This window comes from Mus caroli, chromosome 12, assembly GCF_900094665.2.
Source record: "Mus caroli chromosome 12, CAROLI_EIJ_v1.1, whole genome shotgun sequence".
In the NCBI taxonomy this organism is placed as follows: Eukaryota; Metazoa; Chordata; class Mammalia; order Rodentia; family Muridae; genus Mus; species Mus caroli.
The window spans coordinates 5,704,918-5,732,135 of NC_034581.1; the positions used below are offsets into that span (position 1 = coordinate 5,704,918).

At 40.8% G+C, this 27,218-nt stretch overlaps 1 protein-coding gene across 2 annotated transcripts in view; it reads left to right on the forward strand.

Annotated features, from left to right (window-relative positions):
- The window catches only part of Wdr35 (WD repeat domain 35), a 55,058-nt gene that overhangs the window by 12,881 nt on the left and 14,959 nt on the right, over window positions 1-27,218 (forward strand). The window contains exons 9-18 of one of the 2 annotated variants that reach the window (XM_021178884.2): window positions 866-991; window positions 3,478-3,663; window positions 8,992-9,024; window positions 9,416-9,476; window positions 17,269-17,413; window positions 18,688-18,757; window positions 19,649-19,702; window positions 21,062-21,171; window positions 21,540-21,750; window positions 25,695-25,775. In XM_021178884.2, the coding sequence (XP_021034543.1) occupies window positions 866-991; window positions 3,478-3,663; window positions 8,992-9,024; window positions 9,416-9,476; window positions 17,269-17,413; window positions 18,688-18,757; window positions 19,649-19,702; window positions 21,062-21,171; window positions 21,540-21,750; window positions 25,695-25,775 (1,077 nt within the window). The remainder of the gene's footprint in view (window positions 1-865; window positions 992-3,477; window positions 3,664-8,991; window positions 9,025-9,415; window positions 9,477-17,268; window positions 17,414-18,687; window positions 18,758-19,648; window positions 19,703-21,061; window positions 21,172-21,539; window positions 21,751-25,694; window positions 25,776-27,218) is intronic. The other variant, XM_021178885.1, reaches the window with a different exon arrangement.

A 27,218-nucleotide genomic window follows, 5' to 3' on the forward strand; every position in this document is an offset into this window, starting at 1 on the left:
GGTTCAAGGAGTGGCCAGAGCATTGTGCACCTCTATTTTTCTAAATCAGTGAAGCTAGTTCTGCTAACAGTGCTATCTTGCCAATTTCAGGGCTTCTGTGACTTTTTACATTCTGTCAGGATCTTTCAGAAACTGCCATGAAATAGCTATTGAGGATATTTTCTCTGTGACCCAAATGTCTCGCTCTTTTTTTAAGATTAATTTTTTTATTATTATAAATAAGTACACTGTAGTTGTCTTTAGATGCACCAGAATAGGGCGTCAGATCTCATTACGGGTGGTTATGAGCCACCATGTGGTTGCTGGGATTTGAACTCAGGACCTTCAGAAGAGCAGTCAGTGCTCTTACCTGCTGAGCCATCTCACCAGCCCAAATGTCTCTTTTAAATCACTAACTTGATTAGTATTTTAGTATAATGCATTTACTTTATGTTCATATTTCTGGGTTTTAATATGATACTTTAAGTGTCTTTGGGTATTAAACAAATACCTGCCAGTCCTTCTAAACTTTCCATCGTTATAATTTATTGTGAAGCGATCTATTTGTTTTCCCTTTGAGACAGATTCTCACTATATGGCCCTGGCTATCCTGGAACTCGCTATGTACACCAGGCTGGTCTCAAACAGAAATCCACCTGACTCTGCTTTCTGAGTGTTAGGATGAAAGGTGACTACTGCCATATTTGGCATGATTTGTAGGAAACCTATCACAAATGATAGATACTAATATGTAAGCATTGTTTTCATTAATACATTATCTTACTCAGTGATATTATTAATACATTTAATTTTTAGAATTTTCTGGAGTAGTATTGGCACATTCGAATCTTCTATGTTTGTTATAATAATTTCTATTTCCCCCCAGCATCTGGGTACTTTGAAAGTTCCAGGAAAGCAGATGTGTTCCCTGTCTTGGGAAGGAGGTGGACTGAAGATCGCTCTAGCTGTTGACTCCTTTATATATTTTGCAAATATTCGACCTGATTATAAGGTATTAAGATCAGTTATAAAATAGTGGGGTTTTTGTTTGTTTTTTTTTAACTAAACCTGTTGCAGCTTTTTAAACAAGAAACTAGTAAAATGTGTATGAAGCTCTTAAAAGCAGCAGCTTTTTCTTGAATTGGTTAAAATGGCTTTAAGAGTCAAGATCTCTCTGGAAACAGATGGCGCACTCACAGGAGTAACAGAAGACCTTATTCCAGGGTATGGCTGACGTGAAAGGAAGAGCAAAGGAGATAAAGCAGACACTGGGGCTTAGCAGATCCCAGATGCCATCTGCAGCCCTGGGCTCACGGAGCAAGGCAGGGGAACAGTGTTCCTGGAACCCATGAGCGGAGGCCAAGGCTGCCAGGCAGGAGGATTAGGGAATAAACATTCCTCTTCTTCCTCTTTCTTGTGCCTTCTAATGGACAAACCCCAAAGGAACCACAGCGCAGAGCAGCCCATGGATGGAGTTCACAGAAATCACGCTCCTTCCCGAAAGGCCTGGGGAAGGCAGGAGAAGGTCTGAGTGGATCAGAGGAGGAAAATGAGATAAACAGTAGACGATTGATCTAAAACAAGCTTGGGGTCATTTATTTTATGAAAAGTATTGTGCAATCTAGGAGTAGTGGCTCATGCCTATATTATCATCTCCTGGGAGATGAAGGCAGAGGGGTTGTGAGTTTGAGAGCAACCTGCAAAATATAATGAGAGTCTACTGAAACAACCCAAGGGTTCAGAGGTTAGAATGCGACTTAGAGGTGGAGCCTATGCATAAGGCCCTGGGGTTGATCACGGCACAGTACAGCACACACAGTACACAGCACACACAGCTCAGCATAGTACAGCATACGAGAGTGGGAGAGAAGAGGGAAGGGGGACCTGCTTTTATGTATTGCATAGCACAGCATAGCAGAGTGGGGGGGACCAGAGGGGGGAGAGGGACCTGCTCTTATGTATTTAATGTTTAAAGGTCAAAACACCTTGGATAAATGGCTGGTTCTAGAACTAGGATAGAGAAAATGTAAGATATGCACGGAGCATCTTACAGTGCTAGGCAACCAGGAAGTGTTCTGATGGAAAAGGTTGTCATAGACAGCCCACCATAGCTTACAGCAGCCAGAATGGACTGTGGTCAGTGTATGTATGTGAGGAATAAAAAGAAGCAATGTAGCTTTCAATGATAGCACATTATAAAAGGAGAGTGTCTGAGTAGATATGGATGTATATTTGAGTAAAAATAAATGGAAGGAAATAAACAGATCTTTCTTACAGAAGTATTCCAAATTTCATGCTGCCTCTCTAGGAGGTGGAGTCTCCCATTCTTCTAGCTTGGAAAGAGAGAAAAAAGGGAGCTTTCCAGTGGCAAAGCTGGCAAACTGCACTCTGGCCACGTGAAGAGGGTTGTCATCCTCCATGATGTCACGTGGAGGTCAGAGACCCTTCATATGCATAAAGGGAGCACTCCAGTTCAGTGGCATCTCTCTACACGCCAGTAACTATGTAAGCACGGGAAAATAAGCCTCTTTCCTTGCTGAGATCAAATGCAGCGGACTGAGAAACCATGATAGCACAAAGGAGCTGAGGGAGACATGACAGCAGAAGATAATGTAGCTGCCGTGAGATTCTGGGATCTCAGAGGACATTAGGGCAAAGCTAGTGACGAGCGTGCAGTCTAGTGTTCCAGGTTGTAACAAATATGTCATAGTCATGTATGATGTTAAGGACAGGGAAATGGAGGAGGGGTGTTTGGGAACTTCGTGTCTTTATAACATTTTTGTAAATCTAAAGTCTTTGAAAGCCAAAGTTGATGTTAGTGGGTGGTATGAGAGTCAAACATGACTGACCTCCTTTTAGTGATAACATTAACATAGTGCTGACTGCGAGTGCAGCATATTCAAGACTCCGTGAGTGTCCTGGCATACTAGACAGAGGGAGGCTGTGAGTGTACACGCTGTGTTCCCAGTGGGCTCTGTGATGCAGACATTCAGTGAACAGTTGTAGCCAAAAGACCTGATCATGATTATTCCTCAGGAAGTGTTGGGGGTGAGACTTCTATATATTTTTTTGGATAAGATGTAGAGAGATAAAAAACATTCTGGAAAAAAAACCCCCAACAACTCAGGATCAGGGAAAAGACAGGATCTGTTTTGAATTTTGTCTCGGAGATACAGAATTCACGCTTGATAGCAGGTGATCCTTTCTGGACCACCCCAAAGCAGGGATTAACTATTGAAAATTTTTACTCCTGAAGCTTAACCTTTACAAATTAACAAAAGTTAGACAGCTAAGTTTATTTTTGTAGAACGATCTTTTAAAAATGTCTTTTATTATGATGTTTAGATTTTTTTCAATAGGATCTATTTTTTTTAGCCCTGATAACTGCAACTGTTACACTATTTTGAAAATAAAAATAATGTGATTTTTCTTCCCCTAACTAACTAGTCTATCTTTTTTTCCTCCCCATGTGTGTGCCTCCCCTGTCTCCATCCTTAGTGGGGCTACTGTTCCAACACGGTGGTTTATGCGTACACCAGACCTGATCGTCCCGAATACTGTGTTGTGTTCTGGGACACAAAAAACAGTGAGAAATACGTTAAATATGTGAAGAGCCTCATTTCTATCACCACTTGTGGAGATTTCTGCATTTTGGCTACAAAAGCTGATGAGAATCACCCTCAGGTAGGGAGCCTTTGGTATCCGAAGTTTCTGCTGTGTTGTTAGCATTGAACAGAGCTGGGGCTCTACTTGCTGGCCTTCTCAACCACGGGCACTGGAGGGGACAGAACACTGGCTCTCCTGGATGTCTGTCTGAGCCTGTTTCTATATTCTCTGATTCTTTCTCCCTATCAGCGAGACATTGGCAGTTCATGCTAACTTCTTCCACACTGAAGCTTTTTGCCTCTGAAGTATGCCATGAGTGAAAAATGGTTATCTGATACCTAGCAGAAATACTGATGGAGTTACATGAGTAGCTTTTGACTTGGATACATGTTTTAATTTAGAGATATAGTGCCTTAAAAAGTAATCTCATAGCACAAAATCAAAATATTAATAAATAATGTGTTTTTTAAAAAAGGATGCTAACAATTTGAGAAATTGCAAAAGTATGTATTTGAAAAGAAGACTACCAGTGTCTTTGGCTGGGTTATGAACAGAGATTTTGTTAAAGGTGGTTGTTTGAACAGCCCCACTTGACTTTTTTTTTTTTTTCCTGAAACAAACTGAAGCAGCAGTACAGGTATTTTTCAAGAAAGCTACAGGCCCAAAGGGGAAAGAGAGGTCAGGGAATCAGGGGGTGGAGCCCGGAGAGCAGGAGAGCCGGGGAGGTCAGGTCAACAGGCTAAGAAGGGCGTTCGTGGACTGCGGTTGAGGAAAGACAGTTTACGAGTACCAGAGGTGATGTGAGCAAGAAAACAGACAAAAACCACAAAAGAGACACAGGAACAAGCAAGTTCCCAGGTCTCCCTCTAGACAGAGCCCACAGGGAATGGTCTTGCTGCCATCTGCCAAGACTGAGGGTTGGTCAACATGTAAGACTTTTAAAAATAAGGGCTGGAGAAAAGGCTCAGTGGTTAAGAGCACTGGCTGCTGTTCTAGAGGACCTACATTGACTCTTAACACCTACACGGTGGCTAACAACAGCCTGTATCTTCACTTCTAGGGGATCCAATACCCTCCTGTGGGCTCTATGGGCACTGCATGTTTATGAAGCACAAACATACATGTAGACAAAACATCCATACATGTAAGATAAATATATGTATATACACACATATTTGTGTATGTGCCCCCCCAACAAATATATATATAAAATAACAATTGATGAAAATAGAGGCCAGAAATTTAAAAGCAAGCAAGGAGGGGTATATGGGAAGGTTTGGAGGGAAGGGAGAAATGACATACAGTCATTATAGTCATCTCAAAAATGAACACTAAAAATATTAAACCTGAGAACCATAACTAGAGTTATAGAAAAAAATCTTTTTACATTTATTTAAAGTGCGTGTGTACTCTCATGGTACATCACACATGTGTCTGTGAGAGGACACATTTCAGGAGTCTGTTCTCTCTCCTTCCACTATGTAGGTTTCAAGGATTGAACTCGGGTCTCAGGTTGGCAGCAAGCCCCTTTACTTGATGAGCCATATTACAAGCCTCAGACTTTGATCTGAAAAGGAAAGGAAAGGAAAGGAAAGGAAAGGAAAGGAAAGGAAAGGAAAGGAAAGGAAAGAAGGAAAGGAAAGGAAAGAAAAAGGGAAAAGGGAAAAGGGAAAAGGGAAAAGGGAAAAGGGAAAAAAGGGAAAAGGGAAAAGGGAAACAGGGAAAAAAAGGGAAAAAAAGGGGAAAAGGGGGAAAAAAGGGAAAAGGAAAAGGAAAGGAAAAGGAAAAGGAAGGAAAGGAAAGGGAAAAAAGGGAAAAGGGAAAAGGGGGAAAAGGAAAAGGAAAAAAAAAAGAGTTTCTGTGCTGAAGGCCTGGCTGACAGGGACAGACTGCTGAAAGTCAGGCGGGTATTGGCATTAACCTCTACTCACTACCCTCCTGGGTCCTTCCCTGTTCTCCTGCGTGGTTCCCAGAGCACAGGCAGCTGAGCTCCCGGTTCTGAGGTAGTAGGTTGGGCAGTTTCAGCAGAAAGGACTACATACAAATTGAGAATCTCTTAAAACAGCTCTACCCAACCCCTCACAGTAAGCTCATGGTGGGTGAGGCCCACAGGTGTTGAAGTAGGTAACAGAGTTTTAGCATCTTGTTCCTAAGTATAGCAGTTGGAAAGGCAGCACAGATGTTTGGGGAAGCATCCAATGTAGCAAGAAATGCCAAATATAAACACAAGTAGAAAAGAACTAGGGGTTGGGGAGACATAGGCTAGGAGGGGGCAGTTAAAGTAATTTGGTTGTCTGTTTGTTTTTTTGTTTTCTTTTGCTTTTTGTTTTTTTGAGACAGGATTTCTCTAGGCAGACTTGTCTTTTATGGAACTCACTATGTAGACCAGCCTGGTGTCAAACTCCTTGAGATCCTCAGGTTGCTTGTCCCTGAGTGCTGGGATTATAGGTGCATGACAGCATGCATGTGTGTCTGCTTGTCTGTGCACCACAAGCATGCCGGTGCCAATAGAGTCCAGTAGAGGGTGTCTGGACCCCTGGAAATGGTGTTATGGGTGGGTGCTGGGAACTGAACCCTGGCCCTCTGCAAGAGCTGCAGCTGCTCCTGGCCATTGCTCCAGCCCAGGGAGAGCAATTCAAAAGCACCATTGTCTCAGAACAGTCATTGTCTATTCTCACACAGGCCAGAGACTTCCACCCATAGAGCAAGAAAGGGACGTATAGAAAAGGAGAGATTTGGGAATTACAAAGATGATAATCTCATTGAAAAGTTTGCCAGGAAGACTGGACAATAAAGGGAAGGAAACAGTAAGGAACTAAAAAGACAAGGAAATGGCAAAAAGAGAGAATGAAAGCTTACGATTTGAACACTAGTCACTAAAGAGTGAATAGGCAAATGGAGTCTGGGGGTTGGGGGCTGGCCCAGAGGGTAAGCCATGCTTTGCAAGCGTGAGGAGGAAGATAGGATCCCCGACACACACATAGAAGCTGGGAGCCAGGACAGTGCACCTGTCCTCTTTGTACTGGGAGGTCAGAGAGGAAGTCCCTGGGGCTAACTGACTGGCCAGAGCGGCCGAATCAGCCAGCGCTCCTGCCTCAGTAAACAAAGTGCGCCATGACAAGGAAGTCAACTTCCACATGCATGTGCACAAACATGCACCTCCACCTGTGAGCACACACACAGATGCACACTCCAGATGGAGGAGGGAGGGAGGGAGGGAGGAAGGGAAGGAAGGAAGGAAGGAAGGAAGGAAGGAAGGAAGGAAGGAAGGAAGGAAGGAAGGAGAGAGGGAGAAAGAGAACAAAAAAGCAAAATTCCCTTGAGATTTTCCATGAGAAGAAACCTAGCTCAGTGACTAAAAATGTTTCCACATTGTGAACATCATTGTGAGCTTCAGAACACTGGGGATTAAACTGACACAACACAACACAACACACCCACAAACCCACCATGCCCCCTCACCCACCGCTTTTCAAGAGAAAGCAGATTTCTTTTTTTAACTTCTTTTTATTTATTTATTTATTTTATTTATTCATTATATGTAAGTACACTGTCGCTGTCTTCAGACACTCCAGAAGAGGGAGTCAGATTTCGTTACAGATGGTTATGAGCCATCATGTGGTTGCTGGGATTTGAACTCTGGACCTTTGGAAGAGCAGTCGGGTGCTTTTACCCACTGAGCCACCTCACCAGCCCCGAAAGCAGATTTCATAAGATGAGACCTTAGGGTGGCATTCAGCTCATCATCAGCTTGGAGAATTGCCCTCAAAATTCCGAGGGAAAATGCTTCTCTGTGTAGGCTTTCTCGTCGTAAACAAACTTTTTACATGTGCAGTTTACTTTTTACATGTGCAAGATCACCAACACTTTTCCTCCCAAACTTACCTAACTTAGGGAGTTATTTCATGATAAAGGCCCAAGATAGGAATAAACCAAGAGAGAGGAGAAACCCCGGAAGCCCCAGCCCTGTGGTGAAGAGTGTAGCAGCTGACCACTGAGAGGCATATCTGGGGACTCCAGTGAGAGGACAGGCTCCAAGAGAAAGCAGGGTGCATTTAGTCAGTCCATTGCCTTCTCTCAGATCTCCTGAGAGAAGATATGCTTAGTTGGGGCAGAGTTGGAGATTCAAGTTAGTAATAAATATGTTTCCACATTGTGGAAGCATTTAGAAAAATTCCAAACCATAACCTTGAAACCTGTGTATGTTAACAAAGACAGTACAGTATGCCTAAAACAGAAGTCACAGTATGGTGGAGGGATCGCTGTGAAAGTCTTTGTGTGGTTAAAATGGTGTGATCACTGAGGCTTCACACTTCAGAAGCTCCTACCAAAGCTATGTTCAAAGCAAAAAGAAATGGTCACTGAAGTGTGCATGTGCAGCAGGGGACTGGGAAGGAGGATGGAGAGAGTGAAGGGCCTTCAATCCACAGTGGGAAAGCAATGAGTAACGTCTGAGGCCGAACAGAGCAAGCGGGAGCACTGGGAATGTGCTACCTGGAAGTGGTCCATGGGGCTCCTGCCTGTAATTCTACTTAGGAGGCTGTGGCAGCTGCAGCAGAAGGTTGTCAGGGTTCAAGGCCAGGGTCAGTTACAAGGTGAAGTCTTGTCTCAAAAAACACTGGAAAGGAAGACCCAACCGTCATCCATCAAACAAAAAGCATGCTGCTTAGAGCTGGGACGTAAGTAACAGAAGGAAGCATTAGAGCAGTGGCTGTCAGCCTGTGGGTCAAGACCCCTTGGGGGTAGAACAGCCCTCTCACAAGGGTCACATATCAGATACGTATATTACAATTCATAATAGTAGCAAAACTTCAGTTCTGAAGTGGCCATGAAAATAATTGTATGCTTGGGGTCACCACAGCACGAGGAACTGTGTTAAAGGGCTGAGAACCACTACAGTATGGAGTAGGAAGCGAGGAGCTTGCCAGAGTTTTATTTTATTATTTTATTTTTTTTAAGAAATCCTGCGCATTATTTGATTCTGGAAACTTATAAACTGATGTGATTGTTAAGCAGAAAAGTTAAAAGCACATTTTTGTGTTATGCTAAGGCAACAGGTAAGCCTATTTTAAGTAGTAGATGGAAAGAATTTAGTGTATTATCACTAAGTTTACTTTTATAAAGTTAAACAAGATTTAAGGCATTGATAGGAAACTATATAGCTAACACACAGAATTTATATTAAATTACTGAGCTTGTTAGGAAAACATTCAAGTAAAACAGTATTGCCAGTACATGACTCAATAACTAATAGTTAAGATGAAATTTCCAACTTAGAACAGTGTAGTGTAAAATGTACATTGTGTTTTTCTTAATATCAGTCATGATTGTTTGGATATAAGCCATTGCTACTGAATTAATTGCGTTTTTCTGAATTTCTCATACCATTCATATATTGCTTCAAAGGAGGAGAATGAAATGGAGACATTTGGTGCAACGGTAACAAACTACTTTGGCTTCTGCGTGGCTGGGATAGATGGGGAGGTGTGTGTTAAGGTGCTATAGCATCTGGGTGTTTAGACGTGTAAATGATGGACGTGGCTGGACCACTTGCCTTGTGCTCTCCTAAAACTCTAAAACTGTGGTGCTTGTTAGAGTGGGAAATCGGCGGCCTTGATATAGCTCATGGTTTGTAATAGTCAGTGCTGTAGATCTTTCCTCTCGTCTGCTTTTCTTTGTACCGAAGTTTTATCAGTCATTTCCAGGTTAGTGATACTTGAGAAAGATAAGCATGATATGTGAATTACATGTCCTTACTGTTCACAAGCAAGAACTCTGATATTCTTAGAAGAATTCTGATATTCCTTTTTTTTCTTTTATCTGTTTACAGTTTGTGCTTGTTCTTTGCAATTCTATTGGCACACCCTTGGACCCTAAATACATTGATCTTGGTAAGAAAATGTTAATATTTATTTCCTCTCTGATGGGGTTTTGTTTATAACAGTAACTATAAAAATCCCAAAAGGTGGAGGTATGACTTATTGGGTCGGAATGTTTGATATTAAAGCAAGAGGGCATGGGTTCAAATCCCCAACCACCCACACAAAATCTGGGCCTGACCACACATGCCTGTAACCCCAGCATTGGGGGATTGAGATATGTAAATCTCAGAAACTCACTGGCCAGACTGCCTAGCTGAAACAACTTAAGGTTCAGTGAAAGGCGGTGTCTCAAACAATAAGGTGGATAATGGTAGGAAGAGATACCCAACATCCTTCTTTGGCCTCTGTGTGAGCACTCATGAGTGGACACACCTAAACATGAATGTGCATCTGGATCACATATTGTCCCACCTCTGCTAATGGTATTAATTAGAATGATATTTTCTAGATAAGAATGACCACGAGTAGTACCAGTTGATACCTGTTTTCATGATAGGCTTACCAATGCTTCCTTTCACTCTGAAAGCATCCTGGTTAAAACAGTAACCTGTAAGGGAGGCTATTGAGTCTAAAATCCACAACAATTTCATAATTGCCACATTGCCACCATTTGTCTACATAATTGTATAGGAATTGGCATGCAATGCAAGGTTAGTATGTAATAAACAGGGTTGTAGAAAGAATTTTGCTCTTAAACCACTTTTATTATTAATAAACTGCTTGTAAATACTTCTCTCCCATAAAAACACTTTAGCTGCATAGAAGGTAGGCTTGCTTTTTCCAGTGCTTTCTAATGAAACCAATCTATTAATAGAGAAAGTCTTAAAACATCCCCCACTTCTTTTTCTGAGGACGTTTGTGACTCTCGCTGCTCCCTTCCCTCTGCCCCACAGAGATAACAGTGGCTCTCTGGGGAGTTTTAAGCCTTGTTATAAGAAACTTATTTAAAACCATTAAAATATTTTCTGCCATTGCAGATTCCAGAATTAATGTCTCTCTTATAAAATGTACTGCTATATATTAGAAATGGTGACAAAAATAATTAAGTCAAAAACAGTTGAGAACCCACTGTATTATTTTCTGACTCCGATAAACTAGTCATTTATTTTCAGATTAGATATTGAATCTTAAAATCATGTTAGTGGGAATGGAGAGATAGTTAAATGGCTAAGAGCATTTGTTGCTCTTGGAGAGGGTCCTGGTTCAATTCTCAGTACTTACATGGTGGCTCACAATGGTCTGTGACTCCAGTTGTGGGAATCGAGCAACCTTTTCTGACTTTCCTGGATATCAGGCATGCATGTGGTATGCATATAGAGATACAAGCATAACATTCATACACATAAAATAAGATTGATCCTAAAAACAAAGTGGTATGTCTCTTAAATGCATTTTGCTGAGGTCTGGTTAAAACAAATGGTTGTTAAAGACGTAATGGCCTCATGTTTAGGTTTTAGTAACTCATTGCGATATATTTAACCTCTTGTCTACATGCATTGTTGCATAAGTATGTTTATATACACGTGTGCATATTTATATGTATACATATACACATGCATATATACATATGCTAAATTCCCTGTTAGTAAAATGCTTATAATTATTACAGATGTGTCATGTGAGTATATTTGTTATTTCTAGAAGTATTACATCCTTTTTTTGTGTGTGGTGTGTGGTGTGTGGTGTATGGTGTGTGTGTGTGCTCAATAGCAAGAGTCCTTACCTACTGAGCCATTTCCCTGAATCAAAGTATTATGTCTTTAAGGTGTGAATTTTGCCAATCTTTAGATTGTTGTTTTTTTCTTTCAACACCAAAAGTCTTAATGTAGAGTCATTTACTATATCCTGGGGTTAAACTCAAAGTAATTTTTATGCCAGGTAGAACATTTTTTAAAACAAAATTAAACATAAATCCTTCCTCTTCATTAAATGATAAATACTTGAGAACAATCTATTTGTATTTTTGAGTCTTAAACTTTTTGACGTTTAGTTTCCTTGGGTGAAATTTTAACCAATAGTTCATCCATTGGCCCACAGCAAACAGATACAAAGACTCAACATTGTGTTTCATGTATATCCCAGATAATTCTCTTTTAAGATCCCCATGAAGTTTTCACGAGTCGGAAAACTAACAAAAGCACCAGTGCTGTAGGAGAGATGCTAATGTCTGATGTCTGGAATGTCTGATTTGGGCTTTTGCTCTTTATCTTTCTGCTTGACAGTTTCTGTAAAAACCTACAGAAACTTTGCATTATACAGAGTACGGTTGCCAGGATTCTGTACTCAGCAGGAGTCATTCTGTGGCCTCTTTAGGTGCTCTTCTGTGGAGCCAGGACAGCACATCCCTTTATGACAGTTGTGAGCCACAGTGTGGTTGGCTGGGAACTGAACTAAGGAAGTGCAGCCCAGGTGCTTCACCGCTGAGTGACCTTACCAACCCCATAATCAATTGAGTATACTTCCTCCTAAGTCCTTCTCGCCCTGCCTGTGACTGTCTAACTTCTAACTTTCATGTCCCAAGCCCCAACAGTGTGCTTGGCCCCGACAAATGTTTCTTGAGTGCATAGACAGTGTTTATGTCATGTCATCTAAATTGAAAGTGATTCTTTAGCAAATCAAAAATATATAATTTCAGACACTGTAACAGTCCTTAGGGAAAATAAAGAGATTATGATATTCCTTATGGGCTGTATAAATAAATCAAGTTTAGTTAATCAGTTGAGCAACACTTTACTGCTTCTGTGCTGAGTGCCATGTGCCCCAGGTATCGTGCTGGTGACTGGGATAAATGGATGTGCGTGTATATAGTATGTCTTACAAGAAATAACTATACAGGGCTGGGGGCTGGAGAGATGGCTCAGTGGTTAAGAGCACTGACTGCTCTTCCAGAGGTCCTGAGTTCAATTCCCAGCAACCACATGGTGTCTCACAACCATCTGAAATGGGATTGGATGCCCTCTTCTGGTGTGTCTGAAGACAGCAACAGTGTACTCATAGACATAAAATAAATAAATCTTAAAAAAGAAAAAGAAATAATTAGGCAGTTAAAAAGAAATGTGCCAAGCAGTGGTGGCACACACCTTTAATTCCATCACTCAGAAGGCAGAGGCGGGTAGAACTCTCTGAGTCCAGGTTGGTCTACAGATGAGTTCCAGGACAGCTAGGAATACATAGCTGTCTCAAAAAATGAGAACAAAGGAAATCCTTCTAAGTATGTCCTTAGGTGGCATGTAAGGAGAGGATAGCACTGAGAGAGGGAACAAGGCACAGAGTACCCGAGAGTACCAGCCTGCCTGTGCAGCAGTCATTTTGGTGGGTTTCTAGTGATGGTTTCCATGTATTCCTGAGAAGGCTAATTTGATGACAACATTCCAGTTTTCCAGCTCTTTAAAGTGCTAAGAAATGAATAAGTGGCAAAGTGTGGAAACCATTATGGATGCAGGAATTTATTCAGCCCTCAGCATTAAAATATTACAAGCAGGTTTTTCCTAAATGTGAATTCCTAAATTGTTTTAAATTATTTTACATCCTGGCTTGGCTATTAACGACTGCCTATTAGTGTTAAGGCTCATTTGAGGGAAGCATTATTTCTTACATTTTCTCCGCAGTAATCTTTCTGCCTAGAAATTTGTTGCATGTGTATGTTGTATGTGTGTCTGTGCATATGCATGTTCACATGTGTCGGCACACACGTGTGTATGTTCGTTGAGGTCTGAAGTTGAAGTTGGAGGTCTTCCTCAATCTCATTCTACTTTAATTTATTGAGGCTGAGCCTCTTGCTAAACTTGGAGTTCTATCTCCTAAAATGTTCCTTTGGGGCTGGAGAGATGGCTTAGCAGTTAAGAACATGGGATGCTCTTCTAGAGAACTTGGGTCTAATTCAGTTCCAGGGGATCAGATGTCCTTTTTTTTGGCCTCCAGGTGCACCAGGCATATACGTGGTGCACAGTCATACATGCAGGCAAAATACCCATATACATAAAAAGAAATAAATCTTTAACAAAGTTGACCTTCATTTTCAATATGCTATTTTAATTAATTCTGAGATTTTAATATTTTGATCATGTTTCACCTCCCACCTTGCCCCAATGACTTCTACTTCTCACTTCCAACTTTATCTTTCTGTTTTGTTTTAATAACCTACTGAGTTCAACTTGTACTGTCCATATACTCTTGGGTGTGAAGGTGTCCACTGTAAGTAGCTCACCTACCATACTAAGATACCTGACTCTCCTTCCTACAGAAGCCATCAACCATCAATCATTCCTTAGGAATGCAGAGTTCTGAGCCCCGCCCCCTCCCACACTACAGTGTTGATTGGCTTGGTCTTGAGCAGGTCTTAGGCAAGCACAGCTGCTGTGAGGTCATGCCTGCAGCGGGCCTGCCATGTCCAGAGGACACTGTTTTACTTTGGTCCTTTTCTGACTTCTTCTCTGATGGTCCCTGAGCGTTGGGGCGGGACTATATGGATATCACATCTAAGGCTGGTGTGTGGGATCGAATTGATGTTCTCTTGTGGCTGAGGACTCCATGAACACTTATTCTCTGTATTTTGATTAGTTGGGAATTTCTGTTCACTGCACAGAGAAACTGTTGATGGAGCACTGTCTTAGTTTATGAGTATGAAGAGAAGTGCTCTATGGGTATGAATTCAGAGGACAATTTGTTATTATGTCCATTTAGTAGTATAATAACGTTAGGTCTATCCCTAGGTTTGCAGACTTCCTAACCAGATTTTCAGTACCAGTGCTCCTCTGTGGATCAAGCAGCAGTTTGTTAGCCTCCTACCATCTGTGCCTCTGTTACATCATGGGTACATGCCAGTCATTAGTGTAGCTCACAGGGTTCACAGCTGGGTGAGGCTGTCCATGCCTCTCCCTCAGCAGCAACTCCAAGGTCCAGCAGCACCTTCTAGTCCCGTGAAAGCTTGCAGGAGCGAAGAGGCTTCCTGGTCATTACCGATGGACTTCTTCCATGTCCTGTGCTCAAACTCTGTATTACCTTTACCAATAGAGTCCTCCTATCAAACTGTGATTGGCAACCTCATCTTCCTTTACTTATCAATTTAGTTGGACCTTAATCTTTTAATAAAAATCTATCAGAATTTATAAGATGGCATTATGTTTCCATCTGAATTTATTGAGTGCTAGTATATTAATTGAAAGTATTTTCTGATATATATTTATATTTATTCTGAGTATTTTACGTTATAAAATTCATATAGAAAATGAAAATAAAAAGTGATACCTACCATGCCTAATGGGTCCTGATGTTTTTGAGGGTCATTCTGCTTCAGCGATTCAGAGCACAGATTCAAGAGCCGTAGAGGACCTGAGTTTAAGTCCCACTTGCCCACTGTCTAGCTGTATAACATAGATAAGTTAAAATTGCTTCATAACCAGGTAGTTTTTTTTTAAACTGATAACTAATGATAGCACTGTCCGCCTTATACAGTGGCTGTGAGTTAATACATATAATGTGTTTAGAAGAGTGCTTGCATGTATTTAAAATTATTAAGTATTTAAAATTATTAAGCATGTACCGTGTTATTCTTTATTTTATCTTTTAATCCTTAAAACAGTTCTATAGGGCTGGTATTGTTATTTTCAATTGGCAAGTAAACTGAGGTTCAGAGAGAGAAACTTAATTGTTAACATCATAATTATGAAGTGTTTGCAATTTGAATCCAAGAAGCCCGACTTGTCTTTTGAACCAGTAACATTTTAATTTTGAATTAATCAGGATAGCAATAAATTCTCATATTCATGAAGTATTAAGAATAAAGAATATGGGGAAGTGGAAAATGTGATCAGCATAAATTGTATGGAAAAAAGAATAAAAGAACATGAATGTAACTCATAACTGTAATTAAACACTGGTTGAGAAGATGCTTTTAGATGCTTTGGAAATGTCATATTTTACCAGGCAGCAGTAAAGGTTGGTGAACCTCAAACCAATTAGAGTGCAATTACCAGAATTGAAATATTCATGGTGAATTTACTAAATATTTATTAGATTTAGTAAAGTCAGTGAGAAGACAGCCTGGCTGGCTTTAGCACCCTCTGGAGGTTTGGCTGCCATTCACCAGGCTTTGATTTTGTGCAAGGCAATGAAAGCTTCGTGCTCCCTCTAGAGGTCATTAGTAGTATATGATTTGTTTTGAACAGAAAAACTTTGAAAGCCTGAAATTAAAAAAAAAAAAATCCGACTCAACTTTATTGAGTTTGAGTTCCTGAGTTGTCAATCTACTCAGTTAATAGTCCGCTACCGGCTTCTACTGTTCAGTTTCTAAGTGTCCTGCTGCCCAAACATGCCCCTGGCTAGTTGTGTGACAAATGTCCATAAGCCACTGCTCTCGCCAACACTGGCCTTATTGCTTTGTGGTATAAGCAGAAACAGTTCACAGTGTTTGATTATTCACGAGCTCAGAAAACACAGAGTAGCCCCTTCCGGAGAGCTGCTTTGCTTTCATATATTTTGCTTGCAAGTGCATATTTAACTTTATCTTACTATTATTCTCTGAGTTTAGATGATTATTTTACTGTTTAGTCTCGGAGTTGCTGAGGCGCTCTGCTTCACAAAAGCATACCCAAGAGGTGGTCAGTGACATGTCTACCTAGCAGCAGGACACTCGGGCGGCGTTTTCTCGTTTGCTCAGTGAAGTGGAAATGCAGTACAAATGAGAGCAAGAACAAAAAGATATATGTTTAGACCTGGCTGGAATTGGTACTGAGGAGGGGAGAAAGAGATGGGGTTCAACCCTGGTGGATATCTGAGTTGTTCCCACATGTTGGGTCTATGTGGAACACTGTTTTGAGCACCTGACTGTAAATTTGTGTGTGTGTTTGCTTCTCTTAGACATACACCTCGGAGCAGAATTGCTAGGTAATGTGTAACTCTGTAGTCAACATTTTGAGCAACTTTGGAATGCTCTTTTAGAGTATTTTACATTTTCATTTTTTCTCTATGTCCTGATCAGTTCTTGCCTTACTTTCTAAAATTCTAGCTATGCTAGTGAGGATCACGTGACACGCCAGTTGTAGTTTCCATGTTCAGGTTTTGGTGGTTAATGATGTTGGTTATGTTTTCATGGGTATTTGTGTATCTTATTGGAGAAGTGTTCACTTAGATTCTTTGCCTGCTTAAAAGTTTTTCTTTTGTTAAATATTTTTTGGACAGTCTTATATGTATGTTTATAACCATTAATTCCTTATAAGATTCAATTTCTTTATTTTTGTTACATAATTTTTGGTGTCATGCCTAAGGCATCAACTATTGCCTAACCCTGACTCACAAAGATTTACTTCTGGGGCTGGAGAGATGGCTCAGTGGTTAAGAGTGTTGGCTGCTCTTTCAGAGGACCTGGGTTCAATTCCCAGCAATTATGTGGTTCTAACTCCAGAGGATCTAACACCTTCACATAGACATATATGCAGGAAAAACACTCATGCACATAAAATAATAGATTACTTAAAAGGTTGTTCCTCTTTCTTTCAGTGATACTGAGGATTGAGTCTGTGACTTCTCCCACTCGGAGCAAATGCTCTTCCACTGACCCCCATACTCCTGAGTACTCTTTAAAAAAGGCCTGAGGTTTTAGCTCTGGATCCTTGTACATCGCAGATCCATTTTACTTAATATTTTTTGTATGATCCTAGTAACTTTAGATTCTTGCCTGATTTGAGAGACTGTGCATATTTCAAGACTGGGTTTATCATTTCTAAAATGCGGACTTGGGCTCAGTGGTGTGAAGTGCTTTCTGTGTAACTATAGCTTAGCTGTCTTACTGTTCTTTTAATAGTACCGTTATTTGTTGCAATGACCAAAACCCATGTGATAGCAGCTTCAAAAGAAGCATTTTATACCTGGCAATATCGTGTGGCAAAGAAGCTCACAGCATTGGAAATTAATCAGATCACACGGTCTCGAAAAGAAGGAAGAGAAAGGTATGTTTTTTGATATATATAATAACACAACTATACCGTATTGGATCCAGACATAGTTAATTATCTATTGCCATTCTTGAGAAATATACATTGCCTTTATTAATAGAAGTCCTTTTTTTTTTTTTTTTTGGTTTTTGAGACACGGTTTCTCTGTGTAGCCCTGGCTGTCCTGGAACTCACTTTGTTGGCCAGGCTGGCCTCGAACTCAGAAATCCGCCTGCCTCTGCCTCCCGAGTGCTGGGATTAAAGGCGTGCACCACCACGCCAGGTTCATAATAGAAGTATTTTTATTTAATTTGAATATCTTTTAAAAGGATCTATTTAAATTTATCAAAGTAAAAGAAAGTTGGTATGGTGTAAACAAAACAGAACAAGACAAAACCCCCATATTGTTAAAGGCTGGGAATCTGTGAGGATTTATTCGGTTAGGAAATAGCTGTGTGACCTACTCCACATAGTAGTGGTACACTGAAATTACCGTCATTCAGTTAAAAAAGGACTGACTGACTGAAGCCTCATTCCCGTAGGTTAGTTGTATCGGGGTCTTTCTAGGAGGTGACCCTAGCATCAATCAGCAGGGGAGATGCTTGCCCTTACACACAGGCATGGAGGAGGGCTTTAGGGAGAGTGAACTGGGCATGTGGCTTCTTCCAAAGACCTGGATTCCAGGAGTCTGAATTGGAGTGGTTCTGGTAAGTGGGCATAAAGAGGACTCTGCCACTCAGACACATGAGGACAAAGGGACTCCTGAAGTAAGCTTCAACATGAAGATGTGTAAATGTGTTTGGTAAACAACAGGAAGCTCTGTATGAAGTTATTACTTCACAATCCTGAAGTTGTAGTGGACAGGAGGATAAGGCACGAGGATTCTGAGTTTGAGACATACCAAGGCTACTTAGAGAGAGACTATAAGCAAGCAAGCAAGCAAGCAAGCAAACAAACAAGCAAATAAACTAATAAACAGACAGTTACTCTTGATCAGCAGTCAGGCAAAAATCTCACAGCTTAGTGGATTTTATTGGGACTGCATAGCTTGGTTGTTCACAATGGGGATGGCTTTGTTGAACAGATGACTTATATAACTCTAAATCGTCGCTGGGTAGTTTCTCCTTTTATGAGATTCAGCCATATCAAGAACTTTAAAAAAAAAAAAAATCAGGGTTTTCCTGTTAGATAAGAATGTTCACTGTAGTCGTTCAGGCCTTAGTTGTAGAGATCATGAAGCAATATAATCCTCCCTTTCTTCAAGCTTGTGGTTTGTTCTTTTTTAACAGAATTTATCACGTTGATGATGTCCCTTCTGGATCTGTGGATGGGGTGTTTGATTATAGTAAAGCCATTCAAGTAGGTGGTTTGATTTTTGTCAGCGTTAGTGTCTGAAGATAAGGAAACGTTGTAATTTTATTAGAGACTTGATCAAGAATTTGGTTCTAGTAAATAGGGCACCATTTTACAATTCCTTAAACACTGTCACATCTGCTTTTTACATGGTGGCTAGGGACCCAAACTCAGGTCCTACGGCTTGTGCAGCAGGCACTTATCTTCTAAGCAGTCTTTGCAGTCCCAAATTAAAAATGCTCTAAGTTTGTGACTTTGTGACTTTCGGGCTGCCTTTATAGCTCTCTTGGGCCACAGCTGTCTGTGAGCTGTGCTGATGGAAATGTTAATAATTTTACCATGTAAGGAACTTTCTCCATGCTCTTCCCTCTCTCATGCTCCTTAGCTGAGAGATCAGTCTGTCCCTGTAGTTCTCCAGAGGGAGCAGTGACTTCTGGCTGACTGGTTTGTTAGATATAAGGAACTATGGTACCTGGCTTTTCTTGATAAGCACGATGCTCGTCATTAGATCCTGGTGGTTGCAGGACTCTCCTATTTACCCTTCTGCTGGCATGTGCTTACCCCTGAGCACAGCTCTAATAGCTAAGCTTAGGCGTCTCCCCATCTACTTCTCCCTATGTGTTTCTATAGTCCACTTGTATCTCTTTTAAAAGAGTATTTATAATTAGATGTTTAGTTTATAGTCTTTGGAAGATGCTTTTAAGTAATCTCTTGGAGATCAAGATTTCATTGAAGTAGCATTAGTATTTACTTTAGTGATTGACACATAGTAGGTGCTTAGTAAATAAAATCGTTATATTGGCAAATGTATTACTATATGTTTTAATAATTGCATATGGGTTTTGGATGTCCTTTGTTATTCAATAAATATTACATAAAATGATCGGTTAATTTTAGGGTACAAGGGATCCAATTTGTGCCATTACTGCATCTGATAAGACATTGATCGTGGTAAGTTGAAATAAGTTCATTTTATGAATAGTAATGGTTTAAGTTACAGAGCAAGGGCAAGTCAAGCATTTTGACTTTAGACGATCATCTGTGGATGTCCTGTGTTTCTCTAAATCTGATAGAAGAAGTGAGGATGCTCTGAAGCTTGTGCACATATTATTAATCATCTGCAAAACAGTAACTACTTATCAAACCAGCAGGGCGATGGTCAGCCGAGAAGACACAGATGTGGCGTTGATCCCAGGTTGAAAGCCCTACATAGTCGGTAGATGCAGGAGCTGCTTGGAAAGCAGTGGACTTAGAGGTTTTCTCCCCCTGGATGTAGCCCAGGAACTCACACTGGCACTGGCTGAACTACAGTCATAAAAGTTAGAATGAACCAGTGTATTTTCCAGCCAGTGAAGCTGAGGAGTCCTGGCAATATTTTGCTAACATTTAAAAGCAGAAGCAGTGGTATCATGCTTTTTCTTGAGCTCTGACGTTTGAAAACAGGAACTTGAGAAGTAGCTGATTCAGCAGTGGGCTTGCATTGCACCAGCAGAGGCTTACCTGTTCCCTGCTGAGTTCTCTAGCTCAGCTCAACTTGTGGGGAAAGGCTCTGAAGGAGCCTGTATCCTATGGCTCTCCCGCTTTCCTGATAGGCTGTGCTTGAGCATCATACCGAGGAATCCCTGCTCTCTGGCTAAAAAGGGCAGGAAAAGATGAACTATGTAGCCCTTCCTCTCTTGCCCATTGCCCCACATGGCTCAAGTGCATAAGAGTTTGAAAGCTCGTCATAGCCCCTGCTTCTCTGCTGCATCTGCTGCTGATCGTACATTGTCATGCCTGTCCAGGAAATGTATAAACACCCTGGGTCAGTTTTTAAATAATACTCAAGGTATTGCTGCTTCTAGGTGATTTTTCTTCTTGCTGGAAGCTGATGCTCTAGGTTAAAGTTGTGGGATGGAGGGCTAGGCTCCAGGAACGGCTGATTCATACCGTGACCTTCCATTTCCTATCTGTGGCATGTAATTGAGTAGGTACTTTGGTAGCCTTTAGGCTACTCTGAATATTAACCTAAATTATAAGCAGCCTTAGAGGTTTCTTTCTTGTCAGATAAGAACCAGTATATTACAAAGACCTAGATCTTTGTCCTGACTTCCTTCTTGAATATTCTATGAGGAAAAACTAGACCACCTACAACTGCTGTTAAAAGACTCAAGTTGGGAGATAAACATAGACTTAGCAACAGCAGAACTGGGGGCACTTGCTAGGTCAGTATCACTCTGGTTTTAAGAACATGGACATATAGAGAGACCTGTATACAGCTTGATGCTTTTATGGTAAATATGCTACAGTAACCAAAGGTCCTTTCCACAGGGGCGTGAATCTGGCGTCATTCAGAGGTACAGCTTTCCTAATGTTGCTCTGATTCAAAAGTATTCCCTGGATTGCCGCGCCTGCCAGTTATCTCTGAACTGCAACTCCAGGTAAGCCGGAGACTTCTCCTGGGCATTAGGCTTACGTCGGGATGGTTGGATTTGTGCAATAATGTGCTGATGGGTGAACTTGTTGAAATGGAAATCCTGGCACGATTTTTTTATTTTTACTCTTGAAACTTAACATTAACTATTTCATATTTTGATACTACCTGATTTGGAGCACATTTTTCTTATAAAGTATCAAAACAAAGAATAGTTTCTATCTTCTGTTAAATTTGTTTAAAAAGTTTTAAAATAATTTCCCCCATATTCCAGGTTTCTCATAAAGGTGTCTTGAATAAGGGCTGCAGGCAGTTTGACTTCAAGACCACTGAACGTATTTTATAATTTTCCCTCCCCAACCCCATGACTTGTAGTCGTCTTGCTATCATCGACATCGCAGGAGTCCTGACTTTCTTTGACTTGGACACTCGGGTGACCGACAGTACAGGGCAGCAGGTAGTTGGCGAGTTGCTAAAACTGGAGCGCAAAGACGTCTGGGATATGAAGTGGGCCAAGGACAATCCTGATTTGTTTGCAATGATGGAGAAGACGAGAATGTATGTTTTCAGAAACTTGGATCCTGAGGTACAGACAAAAGGGATAAATGTTAACAGTCTCTAAATAATAAGCCAAATTCAAAACCCAATAGTCCCCCCTTTTTCTTTGAGAAATGTAGTGGGATTGCTGCATACATTTGTGAAAATAAGTTTAAAATTTCTGTGGGGTTTAAAAATATTTGGTTCAAAGTGGGAATAATACCTTTGCTCTCTCTAAAAGGTACTTCCTAGGCACTTACTTATTCTTTTAACAGATGGACTCATGGCTGGCCAGACAGTCACGTGCTTGTAATCTCAGGGTATGAGAGGCAGATGGGGGGAGAGGCCAGCCTGGGCTATCTAGGACCTTCCAGGCCAACTTGGACCATGGTTCAGACCTTATCGAATCCAAAACAGCCCACCAACATGGAATCATGACACTCAATAAAAAGTCCTGTTTTCTTTTTCTCTTACCAAAATTCAAAGAAACATAAAGAAAATCACCAGGTTTATTGCTGTCTGTTTGAAATGACCTTGTCTCTTCATTCTCCTGTGCTTATGTGACTAGAATCTGCTTACCTCACCTCTCTTACACTCCAGGCCACTGACTAAGCTGCACCCTTCCCGTACCCAGGTACCCTCACATACATCGTGACTGCCTTTTCCTTCTGTCCATTTCATTTTCTCATTAATTGTCAGCTCCATCAGCTGATGTTTTTGAAAGAGTTAATTTTTTATTAAAACATTTTAATAAAACGCTTTTAATAAAGAATTTAAGCATGAGAGTTAAGAGAGCTAGAGAGGTACTAAAGAGAGAACGACAGACATCCCAGAGAGCACGGCCCAGGCCTCTCTAGAGGGAACTACACCCGTTAGCTTTTCTGCTCTGGATTCTTCTGTCCCTCGATCCTCTCGAGACCAACACTTACCCATGTGCTTAGGCAGTAAAATTAAGTTGATCTGTATCTTAATCAAAAAGATATTCTTAAAAGCAACTTTGGATTACTAATGATTTTCAGTGTGGAATTTTCTGTTTACTTCACTAGTGTAGATCGTGAGAGATGAGCTAATGTCTCAGTTATCCATTTTGATTTGTTTGTTCTTGGGAAGGGATTGCATACTCAGGGCTTCGAGCTGTCAAAGGCTTTCTGCAGCCATTTGCTTAGTGGTGAGTTGTGGCTCTTCTGAAACACCAAGCTGTTTGTGTATTTTTCTTTGGAGCTCTGTTGGGTAATGAGGTCATGCATTAGAGGCTCTTAGAGGCTCTGTTAAGGCATTAAGGAGCCTCATGTCCTTTGTCATTCTGAAACCCTGAGAAATGGTTCAAAGAAAAGACACCCTGCCTTTGCATGGCTTCTCGCAAAGACCCAAGGGCATTTTGTCCCTTGCCACAAAACAGTCATGGATATTTGACAGGTTTCCACATGATAACCTTGAAGGTGGAAGGATGCCTTCTGAATGCTAGAGTCCTTTCCTATTCTTGGCCCCACTTCTTGTAAGCCATGGGTTATAGGCCCACAGAGTAGGCGCTTATTATGTCTGTACAGTGTGTGCAGAGGGTGGTCAATCTAGCGCCAAGTGAGACCTTTAAACCTCTGTCTGGAAGAGTTCTAACAGACTAGCCTTTTTTTTTTTTTTTAAATAATTATTTTCTTTATTTGAGTTTGGTTTTTTGGCTTGGAATATAACCCAATTTCTATTAAACTTAGAGCTAGATCAATTTTGAAAATAATCTCAGCATGGTCAAGAATTTATACATGTGCTGGTCTGTTCTCTGGCCTCTGTGCCCCCTGCTTGCTCAGCTGCTGTGCTGGGCCTTCCTCCAGCTGCTCAGAGACTGAGAGAGGACGCCTGGACACTGAGCTACACGATCATACGCTCCTTCAGGACACGCTCTCCACATTAGCACTCAGGAGACCAGCTGCGCTCTGACAATTGGTAGCTGGATAGATTTTTTCCGTGAGAGGATAGATGAGAGATCTCTGTTTCCCTGTTGTGAGGGAGGGAGGAGTTAGCTCTGTCATTCCACAGTTGCTTGGGTTATCAGTCATCTCTGCAGTTGGCAGATTCTTTTTCAATAACTTAAATCTCTTGTCTAATTTATGAGGTGAAAGTAAAATTTGATAATATAATCTCTCAATCTAGTTAATTAGGTTCGTTCAAGCCTCAGTGTGTCACTGCATGCTGAGACTGATTGGCTAAGTTGGGACACTTCAGGAAGCCTGCTGTGTTACATGTGCTGTGAGACCTCTGCCTGTGCTGAGTGAGAGAGACCCCAGTGCGTCTTGATACAGCACAATGAACCAAAGCTTGGATGCTTGTTTTTGATAACAATGTATACCTTGCATACTGCTCATGTGAGTGTATCCTGCTTTGTAGTTTGTTAATGTGACACACTGTATTCAGTTGAGGTATGGACGAATTGCTACTGTATTGGAAAACAGTGTTGGTTGATGTAATTTGGCCTAGTTTATCTCTGTCAACTTGATACAGCCTACCATTACCCATGATGAGAATCTCAATGGAAGGATTGTTCAGATCAGATTGCCTGTGACCATATCTGTGTAGTATCATCTTAGTTGTTAATTGATGCAGGCAAGCCAGCCCCCTCTGGCTGGCACCATTTCCTGGGTACTTGATTAGGTGTGTTATTAAGAATACTGGTTAAGGGCTGGAGAGATGGCTCAGTGGTTAGGAGCACTGTCTGCTCTTCCAGAGGTCCTGAGTTCAATTCCCAGCAACCACACGGTGCCTTATTACTATCCATATTGGGATCTGATGCCCTCTTCTTGAGTGCAGGTGTTTGCACAAGTATATTTGGTTTAAATGATAGTTTCAAATTAATAAAAACACATAAAAGACTCCATGGGAAACATCTTAATACATATTCATCTTTTCAGATTAAGTTTTGTTGTGCTTCTGTGTGTGCGTGTGTGTGGCCTTGTTTTGCTGGGACAGGGTCATGCTCTATAACAAAGGCTTGCCTCTTAGTTTGTAATCTTCCTGCTTCCAACTTCCATGCGCAGGGATTACAGTGTGACCTGACAGGCCTGGCTCTGTGTATGTGTCCTTGCTATCCATAAAAGCGTATCATCTGCCTTATGCAATACAATCACATTTGTAAAGATAATGAAAAGATTTTATAAACTTTTATCATATAATTTGATTTTTAACTAAGAACTGGTGATTTTTCAAAGAAAAAAACCATATTTGAAACCCCATTAGATACATCTAGTGTGTGTTATACGAGCTTCAATCTTAGGCATATTGAACTCAAGCTGTGAACTTTTATTTTTTATTTTCATCATTTTGGTGTCTTTTTTATTAGAATTATATAATGGTATAGCATAATTATAATTATGCATACTTATATATTATAAAAATGAAAATTTGATGATTTCCATTACTAGACACTATTATCCCTGTTTCTTCTATAGTATTCTTGGAGGTAATTGGCATTATATTTATTTTGGCTTATATAATATTATATCTATTTTTTTGCTAATGATGTAGAGCAGCTACTTTACCTCATAATATGCAGATCCTACATGTTTTTTCTGCAACTGTCTGTAGGATAAGAGACATACATGTAACATCCATGTATTTACATGTTGGCAAATAAAGTCTCATGTAGGCAATATATCAGGTACATAGAGGGCAGACTTCAGTTTGCTGTGGGCTTTGTGTGGTAGATGCACTTAATTGGATCCAAATACATTGTGTATCATATTTACTAAGAATTAAATTCATAATATGGTCAGGTAATAGAGCATCCTTCTCTTTTGGAGAAATGTATAGAAGAGTTGAAATATGACACCAGCAGAGACCCATGGCTGTGCAGCAGCATGGTAACTAGGTGATGGGCAGATGGCTTTGCTGACATCCTGGGTTTCTTGTTTGATTGCAAGCTTTGACGTGGATCGTTTAAAGTGAGGATTCCTTGAGGGGCCATGTTTTGTATAAGACATAACTCTCATTTTTTTCTCTCTAAAGGAACCCATTCAGACCTCTGGATATATTTGCAACTTTGAGGATTTGGAAATTAAATCTGTTCTCTTGGATGAGATACTGAAGGTAACTACCAACAACACACCAACAACTCCATGTCTGCTGCTGCCTTGACTGAGCCTCCTGTGTGTGACAGTGGCCTACCTGGGAGTAGACTCACGAGTCAGCTGGACCTCAGGTCCAGCCTTTCTCATTCCTTACTTTTTTTTTTTTTTTGGTTTTTCGAGTCAGGGTTTCTCTGTATAGCCCTGGCTGTCCTGGAACTCACTCTGTAGACCAGGCTGGCCTCGAACTCAGAAATCCACCTGCCTCTGCCTCCCAGGTGCTGGGATTAAAGGCGTGCGCCACCACGCCTGGCTCTCATTCCTTACTTATGCTTTGGCTCCCAGGGGTCATAGCTGATAGTCTTTGAATGTCTGGGTGCCCATAAAGAAGGGGGACACCTGGGCTTTCTAATCAGTCTGCTGTGGGGCAGAAGTGGGGAGAAGGGTGAAGCTTAAAGCTGTCAGCAAAGTTTGACTGGTGGGTTCTTCTGTATGGATAGCAAGTTATCCTTACTTTTGCAAGGTAAAGAGAGAGATCTTTCCTGTGATTAAGGTACAGGGTCTGTGATATAGTGAGCTTGTTTCTTGCCTTTCACTCACATACAGGGACATCAGAGAGTATTCCTTCCCCCATTATCCTTGCATATGCAAGAAAAGCATCCTTTTATCAGTTGTCTTTGTTCGGTTCAAGTCTTAGGTGTTGGGAGCTCTTTAGAAGGTGCGTTTTTTTTCCAATGCCTATATATTTATTTATTTATTTAAAAAGATTCTTTTATTATATATATATATGAGTACACTGTAACTGTCTTCAGATACACCAGAAGAGGGCATCAGATCCCATTACAGATGGCTGTGAGCCACCATGTGGTTGCTGGGAACTGAACTCAGGACCTCTGGAAGCGCAGTCAGTGCTCTTAACCACTGAGCCATCTCTCCAGCCCCCTCCAGTGCCCTTTTATAAACAGAGTCAGAGGTAGGTAGACTCTAAAGTGATTGATGTGCATGCTTTGACAGAGTCAGCTTCTGGAATCCTCTTCGTCTAGCACAAGTGTGCTCTATTAGTAATTTTTAGCCATTGGATTTATGTCCATTTGAAAAATGAATAATGACTTTATTTTTTAAAAAGTGTGGTTGCTGTATAGAATTAAATCAATATAGAAAACTTGAAAACAAAGTTTTAAAAACTAGTAGAAATTCTGCTGGGCAACAATTTTAATCATTAACATTGCCTGAACACCATAGAGTCTGTCCTCTCAGCTGTCATTGAGAAGTGTGAAGAAGGCTGGGATGAAGGAACAGAAATCAAGTATTCAGATTAGCACCATTGTCCAAAACACTCTTCTATATTAGCTTTCATTTTAATCAAACAATCTGAAAATAAAGGGTTCAAATAAGGAATTCTAGACTCTTAGGTAATCTTTAAAAACATCACAAACAGTACCGTTTCCTGGCTTAGGAAGAATTG